At 28.8% G+C, this 24070-nt stretch overlaps 1 protein-coding gene across 1 annotated transcript; it reads right to left on the bottom strand.

Moving 5' to 3' along the window:
* Positions 1-2529: 2529 nt before the first annotated feature.
* Positions 2530-16680, bottom strand: LOC142326888 (zinc finger X-chromosomal protein-like). Its single transcript, XM_075369619.1, has 4 exons — positions 16350-16680; positions 5832-6072; positions 4788-4792; positions 2530-2984 (listed from the first exon to the last, which is right to left on the bottom strand). Exons 1-4 carry the CDS (start codon positions 16354-16356, stop codon positions 2725-2727), a joined length of 513 nt encoding a protein of 170 aa, XP_075225734.1. The 5' UTR covers positions 16357-16680; the 3' UTR covers positions 2530-2724.
* Positions 16681-24070: the final 7390 nt, after the last annotated feature.

Here is a 24070-nt window from a genome sequence, read left to right as displayed (position 1 = left end):
TGCTCAAATATATTTATTTTGTTTCTCAGGAGGATAAATATTTAATATGATCTGAATAAATAGAAATAATCAAAAAGTTCTGAATCAAGTTTCTGCTTTGGGCTTAGGTTGATATTATTTTTGTTACTTCTGAATTCATTTTTTTCTTAGATTGATCCAAAGAAAAAAATCTGAGGTCTGGTTATCTATGCATTCACAGTCTCATGAAATTACAGTATTTTTACCCAAACACTCTTGCTATGTGAAAATAATGTATTTTCTATTTGTACTGTTACACTGTTTTAATATAATCAGAATTCTTACTCATTAGTTTTTAACAAAGCAACGATGAGCTCCTGTAACTTTCAGATATAATTGTTTTATTGAAAATTATTAACTGATAATTACTAAATTTTATGTTAAATTTCAACCTGCTAATATAATAAGGCCTAATGGATACACAAGGATTTTTTTAACTCCAGCTTTTATTGTTCTGGTTAACAGAACCATTTAGATGAAACTATGTTTTGATCTGAAACTAAAACACTGTTATTAACAAAACATAATCCATCAGCAGTGTCAACATCTTTTTTCGTTATCAGATTCAAAATAAATGCATGACATGAATCCATTACTATTAAAGTTCTTATTTTTTGTAGCTTTGAAAATGCTTACATCTGTCATTCTGTAATTTTTTTTAAAGTTTTCCTATTGATTTCCAAAGTAAACTCATTTTAGTAAACCCAACTACTCACCATTTAGAGTTGTACAACTTATCAATTTCTCCTAAGCTGCTGATTATACATGAAATTATTTAATTATTAAAGATGTGCAATTTAGAAAAAGTTGCCATAAGGTCATATCACAATTTAAAATTATCAAGATTATAAACAGTTCAAACTGTATGAAAACTGTCCTTTCAAAGGGCGTTTGTAGCTAATTACCAAGCACCTTCTTCAATGGAGATATTGGTGAGAGTGTTTTTAATAAGAATATTGCCATATTTTCAATGAAGGGCTGTTAATTAGTTTCATAAAATGTCTTGGTAGTAAAAATTTCAGAAGTCTAATCAAAAGAAGTCTTTTCAGAGATTTTAAAAATGTCTATAATTTTTTACTATAAAAAGTAAGTGTATATTACTGCATCTTAGATGCTTATGAAACTGCATTTTGTTATTTCCAACAGAAGTGGTGGAGATTTGCAAGCAGATCCATGCAAAATCAGGGTAAAATACCATGATGTAAGTCAGTTCCTCTCTCTACTGACCCTCTCTTTCTACTTTACCTCTTTCCCTTTTCATGTCTTTCACCCCTTTTTTGATGGATGGAATAATGATCATGAGAATAATGTTAGTTGCTGCCCAGACTCAATTTGTAATGGCAATAAGGATCTTCTGGTTGATACGGAGTATCCATTTGTTTAATAAAGTTCAGTGGAATGGCAGTTATGCCAGGAGGATTCTTTCATTCAGGTGTTAGACAAAAGGCCAAACTAATGGTTGAGGGAAGTTGAGGATACTATTTTTGTAATAGAGAAGAAGAAATAGGGCTTCCTATTCCATCTAGAATCCACAACCACAAGATCATGAACTATCATTACTGCCAATGAAAGGGTAAAATTTTCTTATGCAGTAAAATTAAATTTTTTTTAAATTCTCAGTTTAGAAGATACAAAATAAAATGATTTAAATACAAAGCCCCTAACAGACTGATTTTTCCATTTAGTTTAGAAATTATTTCTTCAGATATAAAAAAAAGTAGAAACAACATATTGTTAATTTATGTGAAATAGAAATTTTACACAACTTGTCATGCCTAATATTTTCACTAAAAATTAATACCTTAACTTCTTATCTCTTGTTGGGAAAGAAGAAACTTATATTCCCTTTACAGATCTGCCACTGATTGCAGTTTAAACATTTTAAATATTATTCATCTGTACAATCTATTATCAAAATATAAATATAAAACATTAAGTTTCTCCTTAAATTATATCTACATTGTTACCACATACATTTATAATATCAGTCTATTTATTCTTTAAAAAGAAATTAAATTTATCTGAGATTGAAAAAGTAATAGTTAGAAAATAATTAATATTAATTTACAGTAGTTCATAATTTTAAAGAATCAAAATATGTTTTCTAACATTGTTTATTTTATTAGTCTATAAATATTAAATATAATTTTAATATACTTGTCATATTTTAGAAAAAAACAATTTGAACAAATATGTACATAATGAATATGCACACACTCATATCTATATTTGAAATGAAAAAATCATAAAAAATTAAGCTTTCTTTCATCTCAATAAAAGAGTACATTAGTGTAAAATGTTTGCAAATTTAAATTAAATTTGCAACAAAAAGAAAATTATAAATTTGGTGGATTGTATTGAAGGATTTTGAAGCAGAATGTCATGCAAGTCTGAAATAAAACAAAAGAATACCACGACTTTAAATGTCAAACAGTCATTTTAATAGATAATTTGATTTTAATAGAAATACAGAATACAAAGACATTGGGGCCATTAAACAACAAACAATATTTTAGTACGTTCTTTTAATATATATTTGATTAATATTTTTTAATATTTTATTATTTAAAAGGATGTAGGTCAATGTGCTACATTTTTGTAAATTTCTACATCAAAGAACAACAAAAAGAGATAAATAACAATTTAAAGAACATCAATAAGAAAGACACATTTAAATGAAGTAATATTTTGTTAGCAAATATTTTTTTATAAACTTTTATGAATTCTAATAATATGTGACTGTAGCTGTGCTTTTCTGAAGAATTTATTTCTGCACAAATGACACTGAAACTGTGGTTGTTTGCCGCATTCAAACTTCCTGTGAGAAAATAATGATGCTCGATGACGATACACTCTTCCGCAGCCGCACTGAAATTTACCTTCAAGTCTAGGTCTTTCATCGACACACTTATCAGAGGCTTCAATGAAAGTTTTAACACTTCCAAGTTCCCATAATTCCAAAATTTCTGAAAACAATAATTACATAACACATATTTATATATTTCATTTGCTATGATATAATTAAAATATATAAAATTTCTTCTTTAATAACTTGTTCTCATTTTGAATGGTGAAAAATTGACTTTAAAAAACCTAATCCTATTAAAAAATTAAGAAAGTAAAGATTTATTTCAAACTAGTGATCCATAGTTGAGTCGCATTCACTGATTTCATTTTCATCATTTTTATGTCCTAAAAACGTTACTACAGTATCTTCTAAAAATACTGAAATTCAGACTGAATACCTATTACAACAGTTATAGAATGAATTCAACCAAAGATTAAATGAAATGAAAATTCAAAATTTTGATAAAAGTAATTATATTACATAATTTATACCTCTATATAATATAGTGTAATTTCTCCATAAATTGAGTACACCTCAACATTGTTAAATTATTTAAATTACAAAGTTAATTCTATCAGAGTAATATTACTTTTATTTTTATAATCACACATATTTAAACTACACTATCAAAATGCTGACAAAATTGATTAACAATAATAAATAATTATGATAATTATAATCTTTAGTACTTCATAAAATATAATAAAGGTATTATCTTTGGACGTTAAATGAAAATTATTTGAATAAATCTTTTTTTGTTCAAACTTATTAAAACTTTAAAAATAAGGACACAGATGTAAAGCAATAAACTCCCTTGTATTCCTAATATTCCAGTGCAAACAAGACAAGGTATGTGTAAGTTAAACAAAAGATTTGAAGTTACTACAGATCTTCCAGCAGTCAAAACTTACCAACTGCTAGGAGACATTAAATAATTTTAACTGATAAAAATGTAACTACATAAAGTTCAACAAAATTAACGTGAAAGACATCCACTGAGTTTTACACACTTCACATTTCGGTCTCAAATTTAAAACTTATCCACATTTATTTGAATTATTACAGAAGATGACTTCAATAGATATGCAAGTAATATTTATAATTCAGAATGGGTTTTAATCTAATGCAAGATTCAACCAAATATTTCAAAATATACTGAACGATTGTGCAGATCATTTATAACGGTATTTGCTGGAGTGACTCCAAGTAATATAATAGGAATTAAAGCAACCTGATCAAAATATAAGAACAGATATTTGGATAGGTCACATAATGGGTCCAAATTTTTTTGAAATAGTAATTATGTCTTAAACATTATGATACGCTTTTAATTGAGCTACAAAACAGTCCATTGGCGTTTAAGAACACTAATACTTTGGCCAAAACATGATACTTCATTGCATTAATACCGCAATAATATAGAAATTCAATACCAACCTTGAATTGATTGATTAGACATTCAATTATTAAAATTATACAGTTCAGGCTATGTAAAATTATAGCACTGCATTTTCTGTCATTTATAAAGATGTATCCAGTTTATCCTATTTAGAACCTAATCTGAGCAGTTGAGTTTGTATTCCAGAGGTATACCAACTTTATTAAATTGTTTATCTAACAGATATTATCAGGCAAGAATGCATATAAACTTATCATAAATGATTAAAAACAAATTTTAAAACACCAAACCACATCTGATGGACCACAGCACTCCTGGCAACAATCTCTGTTTTAATACTGAGTGATCAAACTCAGTTTAAAAAGTTTTTATAACTTTTACTTTAAAATAAAGTGTGATGTCACTAAAACATCTTATCATTAATTTTTTTATACAGCAGCTATTTTTGGGGAATTGAAGGTTACATCATCATACAGATAACAAATCAGAAAGTAGTGTTCTGAAATACAAAAGATAGTATACTTATCCTATTGATAGAAACCATATTAGATAAACTGGTTCTTACTCAAGTCTCAGGCTTTCACCAAACTTATATAATATGGTACAAGTATCTTCTAAATCTACTGACAGCATATCTGTAATACAGCAATTAATATCTATAGCTGAAAATTTCATTATATTTACCAGAAAATACTGATATAAATTTAGAAGGCAAAAGTGAACAGGTAAGAGAAAAAACTTCAATAGAGAAACAGGTCACTCCCGTTCTTCATCTTTGCAGTTTGCATACCTTGTTACACCCATACCCTCTGAACTGGTTAAAATATTCAGTTTTCATTTCAGTCTCTCCTTCAATAATTTCTACATAATTCCTTATTGTCTTATAATATGACCCAAAAATCATCTCTGTTTAGTTTTACATTTCAATTTACATTCTGAATTTATTTTATTTACTATATATTATAATTTACTGTTAAAATTGTTCTGTATTTTTAATAAAGCTAATTTTTAAATAATACCGTTCAGTATAAAAGTGCTACTCATATTCAACTCAATTAAATTGACACCATCTAAATACATCAGTTGAGATCAATGCTTCATGGACGGAAGTTCAATTGGACATTATTTTTTTAAGGTTTAAAACAGTAATTAATTATAATTTGTACTTCAACACTCGGTAAATAAAACTGATTCGCTGAAAATCTTATTATCACCTTAGATCAATGCATATAGACATCATAGTTCAACACATAAATATTATATTCACGTACTTTCAAATAATTGTTAATAATAAACTATAATATTAATATAAAAATGTAAACACAATTTTACTTACAATCTTATTTTATTTATAGCACAAGAAATATTTTTTTACAAACATTATTTTGCAAGAAAATACAACAAAAAACCATTTTGTAATAGTAAATATAACCCATCAATTTAAAATTGGATGCATAGAACTTTGTAAGTTGTCAATTATTATTTTTTACCATAAATTTAAGGAAATTATATTAGTAAAAATGTGAAAATACACTCATTTTGGAAGCTATATTACTGATTCAATACCAGTGTTTTCCACGAATAATATGTGATTTCATACTGCCTTTTTGCTTTGCTTGATAAGGGCAGTATGGGCATTTAAACTGAGGATTCTTTCCACACTCAAATTTTTTATGCCTACAAAGTGAAGGAAGATGTAAATAACTTCTGTTACAACGCTTACATATGTATGGTTTAATTTGCATAAATTGAGTCACTTTTCTACTTTCTTGTTCTTGTATTTCATTTAAGTGGTCATAATTGGCAACTGAAAAAGTAAAATAGTGTCAAATAAGGTTATGCATAAAATAAATAGTAACATTTTCTGATAGAAAAAAGAGAAATATTAATATATGTATATAAAAAATTCTACTTATAATGTACGTTGATCAAAACAATATGTTTGGAAACGTATTGTGGCAAATTCCATTAATATTTGCATCATGATGAATAATATTTAAATAAATACTGACTAACAAGTACTTTTTTTTTTAAGCCTCCGGGACCACTGTTAGGTATTACTTCAGAGGATGAGATGAATGATTTGTAGCGTGTGTGAAAATGCCATGCCTAGCCAAGACCTCTAGATGAAAGGCCGAGATGCTGCCACTCAAGGCTGGCAACAAGTAGATTTGCATTAATTAAAATCTACTAAGTTAAAAAATTATATATCAAAGCCTATGACTTATTTGCAGTTAGTTTCTATAGAACAATACAGGATGTTAACATATAATATAGGTTAAGCTTTAAAGAGACAAGTAAAAATATATCTTTAAGAAGCTCAACTAGCAATAATTTTCATTAAAGAAAATATTATACATCAATATAACTCCCTACAATTAAACCACAAGACTTAAAAATTAAAAGAGAGTATTAAAAAGCCCTGATTTTTTAATACCTTAGATTACACATAAGAGCCATTCTATAGTAATTTCATGTGTGGCTTCCATATTCTGAATTTAACTTAAATTTAAGTATCAATATATTATGAGTAATACTGCAGATCTTTATTAATATCTCCAAACCAGTAAAAGTAATTGGAACATACTGTTAAGGGCTCAATGCCTAACATTGTTAACAGCAACAAGTGGTTACCATACTATTTCACAGGAGGTAGTCTTGGTGATTGCAGGTGTGAAACCGATAGATTTGATTGCGTCTGAGAAGCAGCAACGGTATGTTGGTAAGAAGTCTGGTGCGTTGACTTTGGATAAAGTTCAAGAAATTGAACAACTTAGCAATGCCTTGTGGAAGGCCAGATGGGATGAGACAGATGGTGGGCGTTATACGCATGATTTCTCTCCAAATGCTGTTGGTTTGTGGGATGCCTCTTGGGTACACCCTAATAAATATGTGACACAATTTCTTTCCAGCCATGGTGCTTTTAGGGACAGACTGCAGAAATATGGCCTGGTAGATTCTGGGATGTGTCCTCAGTGTGGACAATTGGACGACACCTACCATGTTCTTTATAGTGCTTGAAGTACGAGTTAATGCGTACAGAGACCATCTGTCGGTTTGATCTTATCGGATCAATGTTGGATCTCCATGTAAACTGAAAGAGCCAGGCTGAATGGGCAATAATGGATTTTTATAGGGTAATTAGCAAAGAAAAGGATTGCTGAGGGGATCTAGGGATCTGCTTGGATTTTTCTTTTATTCTATTTTTCTTGATATTTTGCTTTATAAATTATGTTTTTGTTGTTGTTCTTGTCCTTTGTTTTGTTTTGTTTCAATGTTACTGTGTTGTTATTGTTCCATGTAATATTTTTTATGTTTCGTGTTTCACTTTTACCTTCTACAAGTAGGTAGTTCAATTCCTTTGTTTAGTTATCTATTTTCAGTCTTGCTTAAGACACGGTGAGATGTGTTTTGTTCTGAGTTCATTAAACAGTAGTACACCGAAGGGAATGTCACTCGTGGCATTCGCATCGGAGGCATCCTGGCCAAGGCAGACAGGAATATGTCAAAAGCCAAGGTTTTGAAGATGGCCTACGGTAAAGCCCATAAGGGCTAGGAATGGAAGGGGGTGGAGGGTGTCTTCCCCTACAGGGTCAAGAGACCATTTTAATCAAATTTTTCTAAATTTTATTTCTTGTCATGCAAAACAATATGCAAGTATTGTGATCCAAAAATATTGTTTTATTTAAAAAATTGCTCATTAAAACCTGATTCGTCTACATTGACCAAATGGAGGCATAAATTTATAGCTGTGAATCCCATTTTGTAATGTATTAAATGTTCATATGCTGACATTAAATGTTCTATCTGGAACTGATAATTAAAAAAAATAATATAATGATGTTCCTGAATCTGTAGAGCCATTACATCATATTTTTCATAGGTGTGCTTAATTCCTCCTTCTATCCCTCACAACATTTGTACCACTTCTCCCATAATTATTGTATTACATTATATTATTTTTAAATTTATCCAATTTCTTTGGATTGTAGAAATAAAAATAATATGAAATTAAAATGAATCGGAACAACTTCATAGCACAAAAATTATATTATAGCCACAATCCAGCTACTAAATAGAGGAAAACTTGTAAATTAAAAAAAAAATTCTTCTATAAACTGACCCATCATTAGTCATAATTAAAAATTAAGTTTATAATTCTTCTGTTTTATCAAAAAATAATTATCTTTACTTTACTACCACAGTATGATTTTTAGGGGACTAAGACTCAATTATACAATCATGAAGCTTACAGTTTAGACCTATTTAGTCAATCTTTCTTTACTTACTAAAAAACTGTCATTAACTACTGATCATTACAGCTGATGGAGACCACATATGTAACAATTATTAACAATTTAACAACAGCAAAATATAATGCAAATTTAGCTGCATTGGTAATGAAACTTTCTGCAGAATACAAAGCTTTCACAGGCTGCCTTTTCACTTTTTACCTTAAGCAGAAAGTGAGAGCAGAATATCTATAGACAAAGTTCCAAAAAAAAGAAAGAAATTTTGAATAAGTAACATCAAGGAGGCACTAATGTGATAGAATAATTATGGGAGAAATGGTACAAATATGGTGATGGGTAGAGGGAGAAATTAAGCACATTCATGAAAAATGATATGATATAGTGACTTCACAGATTTGGGAACATTAAGCACTTGTACTCCATATCTCTACATGGAGAACACATGCGCCAGGACTTAGAAGTTCTGTAACTTTTAAGGCAGGTTAAACGATCAAAAAATATGAAATTGATAATTTAATGCTATTTAACTTCAAATATCAGCATTAAATTTATCAATAAATACCATTGAAATATGAACAGAATTAACATTATGTACATAAGATGGAAGTTAACAACATATAAGATAAAAATTATTAAAATTAAATATAAAAAATAAAAACCATCAAAAAAGCAAACTAATTAGAATACTATAAGTTCAACCACACCAGTATATTTTAGTATTGGTAAATCTAAAATGTTTGTAAGTTATGGATAATTTATTTGAATGAAATAAAAATACATAAAATAAAACATCTGATTATATTAATGATCACATTAAAAAAAAAAAATGAAAAGATAGATAAAATTAGTAAATTAACGATATAAGCTGAACTTAATACAAAAGTTGTATTTTACAATTTCTATTAAAAAACTAAAAAATAAATAAACAAATTACAATCTCTTTCAGTATTTATTCCAGTAAATTTTAATATTTTTTAGTCCTCCCGTAGCACTGTCAAACTGCTATTGCTAACTTAACTTGTAACACATCCTCATTTTCTATTGCAGTTTAATGTTAAAGTAAATTTCTAAAATTCCTCAATTTCAGCCAAATTAAAATAACATAATTTTAAATCATATACACTCTTATTAACCCGAAAATTGTTCATCTTGAAAAAGAATTGGGTATAATCTACTAAAGAAGTGTGTATATAAGTTTCAAAAACAAAAGATTACTCAAGAATTCATGTCACCATTAATTCATCAATTCTGTGATCTTTTCCATAAATTAAAATGATAAGGCATAATTTTATAAAGTCGGCTACAGATTTGTATGTACTAATCTTAATGAAGTAAAAAATAAATTATTAAAGTGAGACTATATTTCCTATTATAACTAGTATTTCCTATTATAAATAATATTCAGTTAAATATAAATAAATGTTGAACAACAAGTTTACATACCACTTTTTGTAGTTTTTGACAGTAAGATCCTTTGAAACCAGTTTCTTTTGACAATATTTTTATGCCAGTAATTATCTAATCATATTTTATGATAATACCAATCAAATTATGATTAGTATTGACAAATATTGTATCCAATCATAATCACGTTTTTACAGACTACATCAATACAAATAAATTTAATACCAATGTATTGAAACAGAATATTCTGTTTATTTCTTTTATTATTTAAATATCATTTCATTATTCGAAGAACATTCTCATAATTATTCAAAATTTTGCTCCATTTTACAGAAAATAAGGATTGCATTTTCCTGGTTAGAAGTAATTTATGTTTAAGTTGTTTTAATTCGATTCAATGCCAAAACTGTAACATATTCTAATTGCCATAAAATCTCAATTGATGAAAATCTCCCAGGTATGGTTTTATCCACATAAAATGGCAACTTTGCATAGGATTGATTTATGGTATGTTGTGATAGAGTTCATGAAAATATTTCTTTGCATTTAGCATATAAAACGTTTTTTAATCTTTCAATATGCTTTAATTAAAAACAAATTTTTTGTTAGAGAAATATCAATAAATAGATCATTTTACTTTCCCATCCAGCACTACAGCAGAGCTACAGCTTTATAAGGAAAAGTATTGTAATCGACTAATTTGGGTATATGCAGTTTTCACCGGATCTTGACTTTTTGTCACCTAAGGAACCCAAAAACCCAGATGGAGATTTATCAGATGTTGTGTTTGGTCAGATGTACATGTGTGTTTGGTCTTGCATTCCTTATATCTCCAGAGCTACTGGACCAATTTTGACCAAACCTGGTGAGATATATGGGGCATTGATGCTGTTAAATTTTCAACTCAAAAGGTCAAGAGGGGGAGTGTTTACAGCAAGGTCACACTCTGTATCTCAAAATTTTACCTAATTAAGGTCTTATTTTTCTTACGTACATTTGTTAACAATTAAAAAATAATATCTGCAAAAACGTTTTTTGCAAAATCACACCTCCACCCAAAAAAATGATCTAAATAAACTAGCGACTAAGTGGGTATACCTCTCAACAGTACCCCTTCTCACCTCAAGGAGCGCTAGTGTAGCACTGACTTACAGCTGTTGTAGTCATCTGCTATGTTGCGACATCACAGGTGAGTGGTAGAATTAAATAAATGAGTAATATTTAAAGTGTAAAAAAGTATTTAAAGTGGCTGCTACTACCGCCAGACCCGGGGAATGATATACGGTATGTGCATGCGATTTAGTGAAAAATCATTGAATTAAATAAACAAAAAATATTATATTTAAATAAAATTATATATATTTTAAATTAAGATGTGTGTGTATACATGTGTGTAAACCGTGCATCAGAAAAAAGCTGGGTGATGGGAAAGTTCTACAACTGGGTTGTCAGCTTTTTTTTATTATAAGCCATTATATAATTTAAAAATAATACCACTTCGCTTGAAATAAAAACATTTTAATATGAGAAGGTAACATTAAAAAATGACTGTATACAAAAACAAAAAATGGAGACAGTACTGTATACTCAATTAAATTGTTTACTTTAAATAGTAATACAGACTGACCAAAAAAAATTATGACCTTCAAAAAAAAAAAAAAAAGACTAGTTTATTCAATGTCCAACTTCTACTTTTTATTTTTAGCCTCTGGAATCACCATAAGGTATTACTTCAGGGGATAAATTTAATGAGGGTGATATGTTTGACTATAAATAAAGTGCAGTCTGGTGCAGTCTCCGGTCAACCGTTGCTGAGGTGTGTGGTTAACTGAAACCCAACTGTCAAACAACACCAGTATCCACGATCTAGTATACAAATCCGTATAAAAGTAATTGTATTTACTAGGATTTGAACCTTAGAACTGTCGACTTCAAAATCAGCTGATTTCTGATGACAAATTCACCACTAGACCAACCCAGTGGGTTATTCAATGTCCAACTGGCTAATTCAAACAAAACTCAGAGGGTAAGTTTGTTTCTCAGCATGCATTGCATAACTGCTGATTTTTCTAGTTTCAGTTTTCTTTTCTTAACCGTAGTATGTGTTATGTTTAATATTTTATTGTTTTTTTAAAAATAAACATCAGTTAAATGCAGAAGTGGACGGGTTCATAAATATTAAGCAAGGTAATCACGGATTGAAGAAGAAACAGCCAGGAGTTACAAAAAGAGATCGTGTTAAAGCTCAAAATATGGATTACCAGTTGGACATAATCATTACTGTTTGTACCATTAAACATTTAAATAAAAGATTTCATTGTGTTAAATTCAGACTGTAAGACTGCGCTATTATCAGAACAAAACTATTTTCTGTTAAAGTCTCTCAAGATAATTTTATAGCATCAAGATTATCTAATAAGCACGTTAAAAGGTGAAGGCTGCTATCAATAACAATAAGCAGCCCCATGACTTTAGTCTAAAATTTAATTTGCCAGTAAAATTAAGTAAAATCATTCCTGCTTGTAAAAATCTTTGTTAAATCAGTTATCATGGTCAAGTCAACATGATTGAGAAATATAGCACATAGAATTAAATTTGGAGATCACTTGACAGAAAAACATGGTGGAGTTTGGAAGTCTGGCAAATCTGTATTGAAAAAAGAATATGTTTGCCAATTTTTAAACGCGCTGAAAGGGAGAGAAAACCACTATAACCAGAAAAAATTTAGACGTATTTATTTGAATTCATCGGTTAATATAAAAAAAATTACGGCAAATTTCTGATAAAGATGTATTCAATGAGTTTAAAATGTTGCCTATGTTTCATTCACATTTTTGTGAATGAATTTAATATTAGATTTAGGTCACCAGCAAGTGAGATATGCATTTATTGTTCTAGATTGGACTTCTTAATAAAAAATACTGAAACCTTGAAAAACTGGACATATGATTGCTAAACAATCTCACACACTCTGGTCAAAAGCAATTTATGATCTTATTTGTGAGAAATCAAGTGACATAATAATATCTGTGTGTGACTCACAAATACAAGTGTTTCCAAAGATGCCCAACAAGAAGCATATTATTCAAGACAACTGGGCTTCTACAATTTGTGCATTGTTGATTTACACCAAAACATTCCTGTTTTCTATGTTTGGACAGAAGACCAATCATGGAGAGGTGCTGTTGAGGTATCATCTGTGCACTACCTGAATTCTTTAGATTTGGTAGGGAAGAAAACCCAGCCCTTCTGGGGAGGGGCGTTACGGTAGCCAGAAGCGGAGGTCGTAATGTTTTGGTGATCCAGAGGGGACCCTGATGGGAGAATGTCCGATGGGCGGACGGTGCTGATGGGGGATGGTTAGTCATCGCCGCGTCACATTAGGTCAACCGAGGCAACGTCTTTTAGGCGGTTACCGGTTGCCCTAGTGTGGTTAAAAAAGGATTTTAAAAAAAGGGAAGAAAACCATTTTTGTGACCGTTGAGGTGCTCAAAACAAAAACAATCATGTTTTATATACTATTATGTATTTCCTGTTATATGGTATTACTAAAGACCTTATTGTACAGTTGACATTCCCAGTTTTCAGCCATAGTTACATGTCTGCTGATCGCATTTTTGGCCAAATTGAGATGAAATTACAGAAAAAGCCTACAATTTTAACAAAAGAAGAGTACATTGATGAAGTTTATGAATCTGTTGGAGCTGATAGAATTTGGGGTAATAATTGTAAATTATATGATGTGAGCATCTATCCAGATCTTTAACAGATTAGATGGAATTAGTGAAATGAAACAAATTTTTATAAGGCGCATTATCACCCGAAATCAATGAAGTATTGTAAAGGTTAAAGCAATCCTCAATTACAGGTTTGAATTTGAAGCAGAGGGCTATTGAAGACACTTGCTCATTGAAGCAGAAGACTCTTGCTCATTAATAACAAGAAGTTGGAGCAGTGACAGGTGTGTCTGTTTTTAATCGGCTTCAACAGATACAGCCAGTTCATGGTATTTCAGCTGTAAAGAAAGACGATGTGAATAAACTACTGACTATGCTGTTTGGTGATGACTGGAGAACTCAAGAGGACCTAGCTTGGTACAAAAAGATCTTTGATCTGCCCTCACCAGAATCAACCCTTACTCAGGAAAAAACTGCTTGTGACTGCCTTCAAGAAGATGCTCGCTTTCATGTTTAAAGTTCAGAAAAATTAATTTCTTCAATTTAAATTTTTTTTTTAGTTTAAATAATATTAATGTAATTAAGCCTACTCTTAGTAAGTTAATATTGAAGAAAAAAACAGCATAGTATTTTGATAATTTTGACGAATTTTTTAATGAATTTATGTGTTTGTGATACTGTATGCTGTTTTAATATACACTGTAGTAGTTTTACTTAAATAAATACAATATAACCTACTAAGTTTGTTTCTATCATCCCACATAATTGTTTGCTAAGTAATACAATTTTTAATATTACAACATATTTCTGTTACATTCCCATATCTTAATAAACTATAGAATGTATAGTACATAGTCTGCACCAAAAACAGTTAGGCCCAATGAGAATCGGTTCAAAAAAGATTATGACATGACATTCAAAAAAGACTATCACCAAATTTTAATTACACATAACTATTTTAAGAATGTATAATTATTTGAATATTAATTATACACACGTTCCAAAGTTCTTTGGCTAAGTAAATTAATTGTCACAAGTAAAACCTGGATTTATAAAACAAATTTTACTTTCCATCTAGCACTATAGCAGAGTTGTGGCTTTAGAAGAGAAAGTATTGCAATTGGTTCAATTTGGACATATCTGGTTTTCACTGGATCTTTAGATTCTGACACATAAGGAAAAACCAGGTGGAAATTTTGTAAATGTTCATATGTACATGTGTATGTTCAGTGTCGCCACCTAAAGCACCTTATATCTCTAGAACTACTCAACCAATTTTGACCAAACTTGGTCAGATTTCTTCTATATATGGGGCCAATGCCTCATTAAATTGAAAGGGTGCCATTAAATTTTCAACTGAAAAGGTCAAGGGGGTAAAGCTGTAGAGCAAGATCACCCTCAGTATCTTGAGATTTCACCTAATTAAGGTATTATTTTTCTTAGGCACATTAGTTAACAATTAAAAAATAACATCTGCAAAAAAGGTTTTTTGTAAAATCACACCTCCACCCCAAAAAATGTTCTAAATAAACTAGTGGCTAAGAGGGTATACATGTAATTAGTACTCCCTCTCACCACAAGGAGCACTAGTGTAGCAGTGACATATAGCTGCTGTAGTCATCTGCTATATTGTGACATCACAGGTTAGCAGTAGAATAAAATAAATTAATATTTACAGTGTAAAAAAGTATTTAAAGTGGCTGCTAGTATCGCCATATCCACGTGAATGAAATATGGTACCCACGCATGCTTTAGTTAGAATCATTGAAGTAAATAAACAACAAATATTATATTTAAATAAAATGATAAATATCTTAAATTAAGTTAGAAAAAGTCTATTATAAAATATCAAAAGTTTATTAGAAAAAGGCCGCGTGATGGGAAAGTCCTACAACTGTGTTGTCAGAATTTTTTCTAATCACTCAACACTTGGATTTGAAGGAAAAAAGTGTTTTGATTATTACCTCCTCATATGAGTACCATTTCTTTTTATTTGATAATATTATCCAAAATAATGAATTCCTTTAAGCAGTAATATTTAAGGAAAAAATATCCCTACTTCAATGATTCTCTCTAATTTTACATTGAAGATGATTTTTGAAGGTAACTCCATCAACAGTTTGTTCATAAAAATGCTGAATTAAATATGCAGTCCTTTCAATTTTATTAAAGGATTATTTAATAACTTTTAAAGCACCTATTGGTCATTTTTATAATGTTAGATTCCATAATCAAATAATAATTCCAGATAAGCTGACATTTTTTGAAAAATGGCTATTTTTCAAAATAAAATGTTTCCTGTGGCAAGCCTACTAGAAAAAATTACACATAATTATGCTTATTTTTCACATAAGTAAGCCAAATGAGTGAAATTCAGTTGATCTTTAGCCATATAGGTGACACCTTCATTCTGTTCAGCACAGGATCTGGCAATATTTACATATCATATTCTCAGAGAAAAAACTCAAAATGGTATCTCTTGCACGTCATGGGCTAAACATGTGTTGCATCCATAAGAATAAACTGAGACAAATATTGTAAAACAATAGATTAATACAACCCTTTCCACACGTAGTTATGATTTACATATAATAGTCCTGTTTAAAAGCTGTTGTGTAGTATATAACTTTTAAATAAAGCATTTTATTTTGACCCTAATCATACTTTCCCTGTAGATTAGAAACTGAATTAAATTGTTTTTACTTAAAAATTACATTACATCCTATACATCAATGTAAAAATAATTTTACTTATCATGAAGATGTAATTTCATAAAAATCACACTGATGTTTAGTGGAGATATGGATCCTTAAGTAATCTTTACGTTTTGCAACATACACACAATGCGGGCACTTAAATTGAGGTTTTTTGCCGCATTCATATTTTTCATGTTTATATAATGAAGATTTTTGTTTATAACTTTTTGTACAACGAAAACAAAAATATGGCCCGCAATAATAATTTTTATGATATATGAGAGCTTTAAGAGTATCAAATGTACTTTTACATCTTCTACAATAAACTTTTGATACTCCATTTTCATGTAATACTGCATCGTCAAAATGAAATCCATCTTCAAAATATTCTGAAAAAAAAAAGAAAAGAGAAATTTATTATCAGCATATTTTCAAAAATGTATATAATAAATCAAGTATCTGATATCACATTACATTAAAGCAAAGTTATGTCGCAAGTGACTAAGTAGTCTATTTTATACTGTAATATTATTTTAATATGTACTTATTTTTAACTCTGTTTTCAAAAATATATATACATTAAAAGAAGCGATAAAAGATAAAAAAATAAATCCTTCAACCACATAAAATTATTACAATAAAAAGATGGTGAGACAAAAACATGAACACTTGAAAAATAAATTACACGCAATTTTAAATCATGCAGTTACTTTATATAGGAATAGATGAAAGAAGTGAATAAGAAATAGATGAAATAAGAATAAAATACATGAATAAGAAAATACATAATTTAAAAATAATTTGATAGAATCTAATATTATGAAAAAATTGTTAAAAAAATTATTAAAAATTAACAAATGTGTATCCTAATACTTAAAAAATCTCTATGCTTATAATACTACATAAAAAATATCCACTTAAGTTATTTCCAAAATTTGGGTAAATGAAATTAACTTAGGAAATATGTTTCATATTTTAATGCATGCAGTCTGTATGGACCTCTGTTCTTAACACTTATTAATTATTTATACATAGAAATGCAAGACATCCATCGTACAAGTCAAATACACATATATTATATATAAAAAAGAAGATGATGTAAAATACACAAATTTTATGTAATAATTAGTTCATATTTTTCTCAATATGTAATTTCAAATGCTTAAATAATTCAACATTTTATATATCTATATAAAAATACAGAAAACTAAAAATATTACAAAGGCTCTCCTTTACCTCATAATTATACTTAACCGGACCAGGTTTTGTACCCAGAACCTTCTGGATAAAATACAGATACTCCGCTAAGAAGATCAGAGTTACGTTATTTTAATAATTATTTTGTTGTTTATATACAAACATACTTTGTGACTAGATCAATGATCTTAAAAAATCAATAAGTATTAAAAGTTAATTTTTAATTTGAATGTACTGTGTAATATTTTTACCCTAATAAATTTACTATCAATTTATCCATTAGAATTAATTCTACCTTCTACATCTACTTGATATTGAATATGTTTAAAGAAAAAATCTCTTACGTTAGTGTTCATATTATGAACTACCAACTCACATTTCTTTTTTTTTATATTAATAGATTCCAAATGGTAAAAGATAGAATAAAAAGTCAATAATTGTAGGAGGCCTGATATGAGAAGCTTTTGAAAAATATAGAGAATTCTCACAAATAATCAGCATTCTAAATCAAACTATTCTAAATAAATTAAGGAGAGAAGTAGTTTCAAATATGCCCCCTTTAATGAGCCAAATATTCTGCAATGTATCAGCACAATAAATTCATTTAAAAAAATATAGCTGATATTCAATTTTGGGGTGCATTTAAGAAATATTTCATTTCTAAAAAAACCATCTCAAAAAAATATGGTGCCTAAAAATTTTATCTTGTAAGAAAGTTTTATCATATCATATCATTCAATTTTGAATGAATCAAAATATTTCCATTTTGTTATTAGAACATACAAGAAAAATATAGTATTTTTCTGTAAATTTCATAATAAAAAAAGTCACCAGAAATCATCCTCTTTTAATACGAGTCATAGAATCTGAAATATTAGTACATTAGCGAGGGTAATTCTACAGTTAATAACTTTATCATATTGAAATAAAATATTAATTTATTAAATTGTCAAAGTATTTTAAAGTAACATTTGTTAAAATGTAAAAGACAAATTTTCTTGTTTCTGGGTAGTTGGATATTGGTCTGTTGAAATGAAATGATAGTAAAATGTAGTAAGAACGAAGAAACCTGCACTTTCCCCCGTTCAGCCCTTCGGGGCCTCGGGAATTTCAAGGTTAATGGTATGTAACTTCGGTTACTACCAATTCTTGGAAAGTGCAGGCCAAAGAAGAACGAAGAGATCTTCGGAAGAAGAAGAAGGAAGACCAACCACTCGCCTCAACATCACGGACTGGAGTCCGGAACAGAGCCCAGCAGAGATGCGTCCTGAAGGGCAGCCATACCAGAAGCGGATGAAGAGCTTCTACACAACCTCTCCTATTTCAAAACTTACAGTAAGACAAAATAACCCAGCAATAGCGACTCCTCCGGAAAAGGGGACGCATTGCTCCCTCCTAATAGCTAGTGTCCCGTTGTGGCGTATTCCTGCTAGCCTATTAAAGAGTTAGCACCGAAAGGACTTCAGTGGACGGTCTGAAGGGGAATTACGTCGGGAGGACAGGCTTTATAAGCCTAGCCTTCCGCAGTCGGCCCATGAAATGGGTTTGATAACGCTGGTTTAACAACGGATTGGAATGCAATTAAATCCGTCTTAAATTCACTAAAATAATAATAGACAAAACTTGAAAAATTAGATCCGAGATTAAAAAATAACCTTTTAAAAAAACAAGCCCGATTAGAATGATCCAGCAGCAAGGGACTCTGTCCAGGTTCTGCGATAAAGTAGGGAGTAATAGACTCCTGCCAACTTTGCATTCCATTCCAAAATGTAGTAATTTAAAATTTCCATACACTTACAATAAAGGAAGTTACTTTAGAGATAAAATTACTTCTATTAATTTTTTTTTAATTTCAAAATTATTTTAAAAAGTATATAAATCTGAATATTGAACTCAGTTTTGATTAGTTATTCTTTAGATATCTATTGGACATAAAATTATAAAGCACATTTATGTGTGTGTGTGTGTGTGTGTGTCTATTTTTGTGGTTGTTTATATGATGATAGTTATACATTTAAACATACTTAAATGCTAACATTAATAAAGCAACAAAACAAAAAAAAACTTATGTTATCCCTCTCAAAGGTGAATATTATTTTTTTGGTGATAATTTTTTTTTTAAATCGCTTATAAAAATTAGATTAATTCTGTACCGAATAATCAAATGAATTAGATAGGATGATAGGAAAAAAAAATTATTAACACTAAAAATCAATCATTTTTAGAAGTACAAAATGCAGTTGCATTTATATAAAGTTATCTCAGTAATAAAACGAAAAATTTAGTTTCTTAAAATACCAACATTAATTTTCTCAAAATAAATAAATTTACGATTAAGAAGTATCATATATGTAAATCAATCTATAAAAAAATTATAGGATGACTATATCACATCAAAAAAATTACGACAATACCATTCACTTGCCTGCATGTTAGTCCAATGAATGATTATGTATCTCAGATACATAAACATAGTAGGTTCAGGTAAATAAATTAACAAAGATTATTTACATAACAAATAATATAATTTTTACTTAAAAGAAGAAAAAACACAAACCAACACTGTGGATAATATAGATATAACTATTACTTTCTTATAAAATCTGTTAAAAATACAATAAAACAAGTAATAAAGAAATATTCATAAAAAATATATAGATGTTTAACTGTGTTTAATATAAATAACAAATATTTTTAAGATAACAGCTACAAAAAATATAATAAAAAAATAATTAGTAATAATATCAAATAAAATAAATTATGTACAATTACAATTGATTAAAATGTATCTTAACAATTGCTGAAATATTAATTTAAAAAAAGGCTATAAAATACGTAGCTAATTCAATTAAATTCAATCAAAATAAATTATAACTAAATGAAAATTATGAAAAAATCAAGATATATTCATTAAAGATTATTTAAATAACATCTACATTTCATCTTAAAAAGATAACTGCAAAGAACTTTAAAAAGAGTGGTATGAAGTTTTTCAGATTACTGACATTTCATTAATGTTTAAAAATTGTTAAATCGTTATTGTCCAAACAGCTAACCGAGGAACAATGAGACATTTTATGACTGATAATAAAATGTTCTTCTCTTTATCTATTTTAAATAAATTTAATTGCTAAAAATTTACTGGAAGAAAAACACAGCAGTAACACAGCCATCACTAAGTACTATAAGTACTTTTCATCCAGTGATTTAAAAATAAGCTGAACACTGTTGTATGCAAGCATACATGAAGTGATCCAATAGCTCCAGCAAAGAATAAAATTATTTACTTGAACACCAGTAAATCTGTATTTACTGATTAATTTGGCACAGATCTGTCTGATCACACTTGTCCTTTTTTTGTTTTATGATAAGTAATTATATTTTGAAGTAAATGACAAAAATGTCAAAGCCTGAGTAATAGAATTTGACTCAAGAACCTTCTGAAAGAAAAACAAACATGTTTTCATGCTGCTACAGAGGTTGGCTTCATAAAAAATACTCAGTCTTTGGATAAAAAATGCGTTGATTTGATATTTGAGTTTAACATTAAGAACTATACAAGATAAAAGGAAGCTGAACTGCATTAAAAGTAAAATCTGCTTAATTAGTTTTTTTTTACATTAATAGGCACAATTTTCTATCACTGAAAGTATATGCATATTTTCCATTAGTAATTTTTAGAATTATGTACCATACAAAATTCTACCTAACTGTTTTCAGTTACTATTTAAATTTAAAAATAATTTATTTTCAATTTCATTTACCTTTTTTTTATTTTACAAACATTAATTTAAAAATAAAATTATTTCATTTTAATTGTATTAATTTTTTATTTATTTTACTTATTTATTAGATTTATTTTAACCAACTGACACTTTATATTGCAATGTTTGTATAATTATATCATTTGTAAAATTTAAAAACTCCAGTGTTATTTATTCAATTATTTTACAAGAGATAAAGAAATTACATTCAAAATTCTAAATAATGAAATACTCTTCCCTATTGATCTAAAATAAATTTCTTCCTCTGAAAGTAATGATGTTCACTCTAAAGCCAGTCTGTGCGAGTGTGATCACAGCGAAGGTAAAATACGATCAAAACAGATAGGCCAGTACAATCCTCAAATTATAATTCAATATCATGCAGTTGAGAATACATGAGTATTTTTTAAAATTCCTCTATTGAATAGGTTCACTGGATGGTTATGTAAGTTAGAAGGGATTAGCTTAAAAATTCTTCCATATGACAATCTTTTTTTGAAATTTCAATACAGAATTTTTTTTCACTTCAACAGAGGACAGTTGAGTAGGGCAATTTGACCCATATGTTTTTTTTTAGGAATCTCCTCCATTGTGATTCCTAAAAAAATTGTAAATAAAGGATAGATAGAGAACTAGAGAGATACCAAGCAGTTCTTTGAGTAAGAGGATATTAATAATATCATTCTGAAAGGTTATAGTATAAAAAATGTTTTAGTAATACTGATTTTTACAACTATAAATAAGCAATCATTAACTTAAACGTATTCATTATCACACAAATATGGAAATTATTTTGTAATTTTTATAGTTATGTCTTAATAGTCATTGGGTTAAAAATAATGTTTTTATTAATAAGGGATTATTATAATTGCCTAGTTTTTTAAAACGGGGCAATATATATTTTTTCCAAAATCCATGTTAATACTTATTTAACTTCTGTCCTAACCTAATTAGTGATTGAGAATATAGAAATAATACAAAAATGCTCTCACTTGTGAGCATTTTAAAATCTGATCAGATGATATGTTAAAAAATATATTTAATTCATTAATGGCAATAGTAAGCTGGCGGGTTAGTCTAGTGGTTAAACTTGTCATCACAAAATCAGCTGATTGTCGAAGTCGAGAGTTCTAAGGTTCGAGTCCTTGTGAAGGCAGTTGCTTTTATACGGATGTGAATACTAGACCATGGTTACCAGTGTTCTTTGGCGGTTGGGTACCGCCATGACTCACTACCACATGCTCCAGGTACCACTACTCATTAACCACATGACTCAGTAGTAGTCGACCTGAGTCTGCTCCAGACTACATATTTACCAGTACTTTTACGTAGCTGTCAGACCTGTCAAGCCAGTAGCAGTAAATGCATTTGCCTATACTCACAGACCCAAACTCGGAAAAACTGGTTGGAGAAATATATTACTTTTTCCATTCTGTTCCTTAAATGAATAATTATTTTTTACATAGTTATTAGATTATAAGAAAAATTTCATTATCAGCATGTAGTAAATTAAATTATTAATTTAATTTAAATTTACAACAATCTTAAATTCATAATGTTTCATTATCTTAATTAATATCTCTTTTATTATTTTGTACACCAGTATGTTTCTTAAAAATTTACTATAAAATAAAAGGTACTTTATGCTGGTTAATAATATGAATTTTAATTGTGTCTTTTCTCCAAGTGACAAAAGGACAATGTGGACACTGAAATTGAGGTGCTTTACCGCAAATGTATTTTTCGTGTTTATATAATGATGTCTTCTGCTTATAAGTTTTATGGCACTTTGTACAAGAAAATAAACCGCAATCATAATTTTCATGTTTATTTAATAAAGATTTAAGTGTAAATGTTTTGCCACAACGACCACAAGGATAATCTCCAGCAACCATTTTAGATTTTCTTCTTGAACTTCTCAGTGACGTCCATAACTTGATATCATCATCTGGAAAATAGGTGCAATATTAGAAACTATAAAATTAAAAAATTTTAATGATCAAATGCCTTTAATAATAAATAAAAGTTACAAACATTAATATAATTACAGTTCAAAAGGAGCAACAAGAAACAGCTCCTATTTTAATAAATTTAAAAAATGAATAAATGAAACTGGACTTACCTTTGAATGAATTAATTAAAAATTATTAATATTTTCTTAAATTTAATTCTGCTAATCATCTTCGATAATCATCTTCATCACAATACCACAAAGAATATAATTTTTATTGGTAGTCAACAAAGTAGAGTTGATTTATTTTATTGGTTGGTGGTGTCTCAAACAAAAAGGCAAAGGAGTTACTTCCTCCTTCACAGAAAGTACTATGAAACTAAACAATTAAGAATTATTATATTGGTCCAAGATTTCTAAGAACCAGTTGATCATTGCCTGAGGCACTGAATTATTCATTATTGTATAAAAGAAAACCTCCTTTTTTAAATACATGGAAATAAGTTGCTGGAAAATTTTTTGAAGTTATTATGCAATGTTTTCTTTAGTAAAGCTGTTTTTATTATTAGCCATACATAAAATGGTGTCAGCCACTTTGATTCAGTATTATTGTAAGTTTATTTTTTTGGTCCTTTTTATAGCAAATTAAGTTGGAATATTGGCGTAAATTTCATCTTTACTTGTTCAGCATCTTAAAGCTGTTTTGACAAGCACATTTTTGTGTTTTGTTTGTTCATTTAACACATTTCCTCCCAAATTTAGTCCAAACAATTTCATGTGTTCGAATTCATAATTTATGTCTTATGAATAAAATTTGCGTAATGCAGCTTATACACATGTGTTCAAGATATATGAGGTGACAA

This window comes from Lycorma delicatula, chromosome 6 (assembly GCF_047948215.1).
Source record: "Lycorma delicatula isolate Av1 chromosome 6, ASM4794821v1, whole genome shotgun sequence".
NCBI classification, from domain to species: Eukaryota; Metazoa; Arthropoda; class Insecta; order Hemiptera; family Fulgoridae; genus Lycorma; species Lycorma delicatula.
Note: the sequence above shows the minus strand (reverse complement) of the source record. Positions and strands in the feature narration are given on the sequence as shown.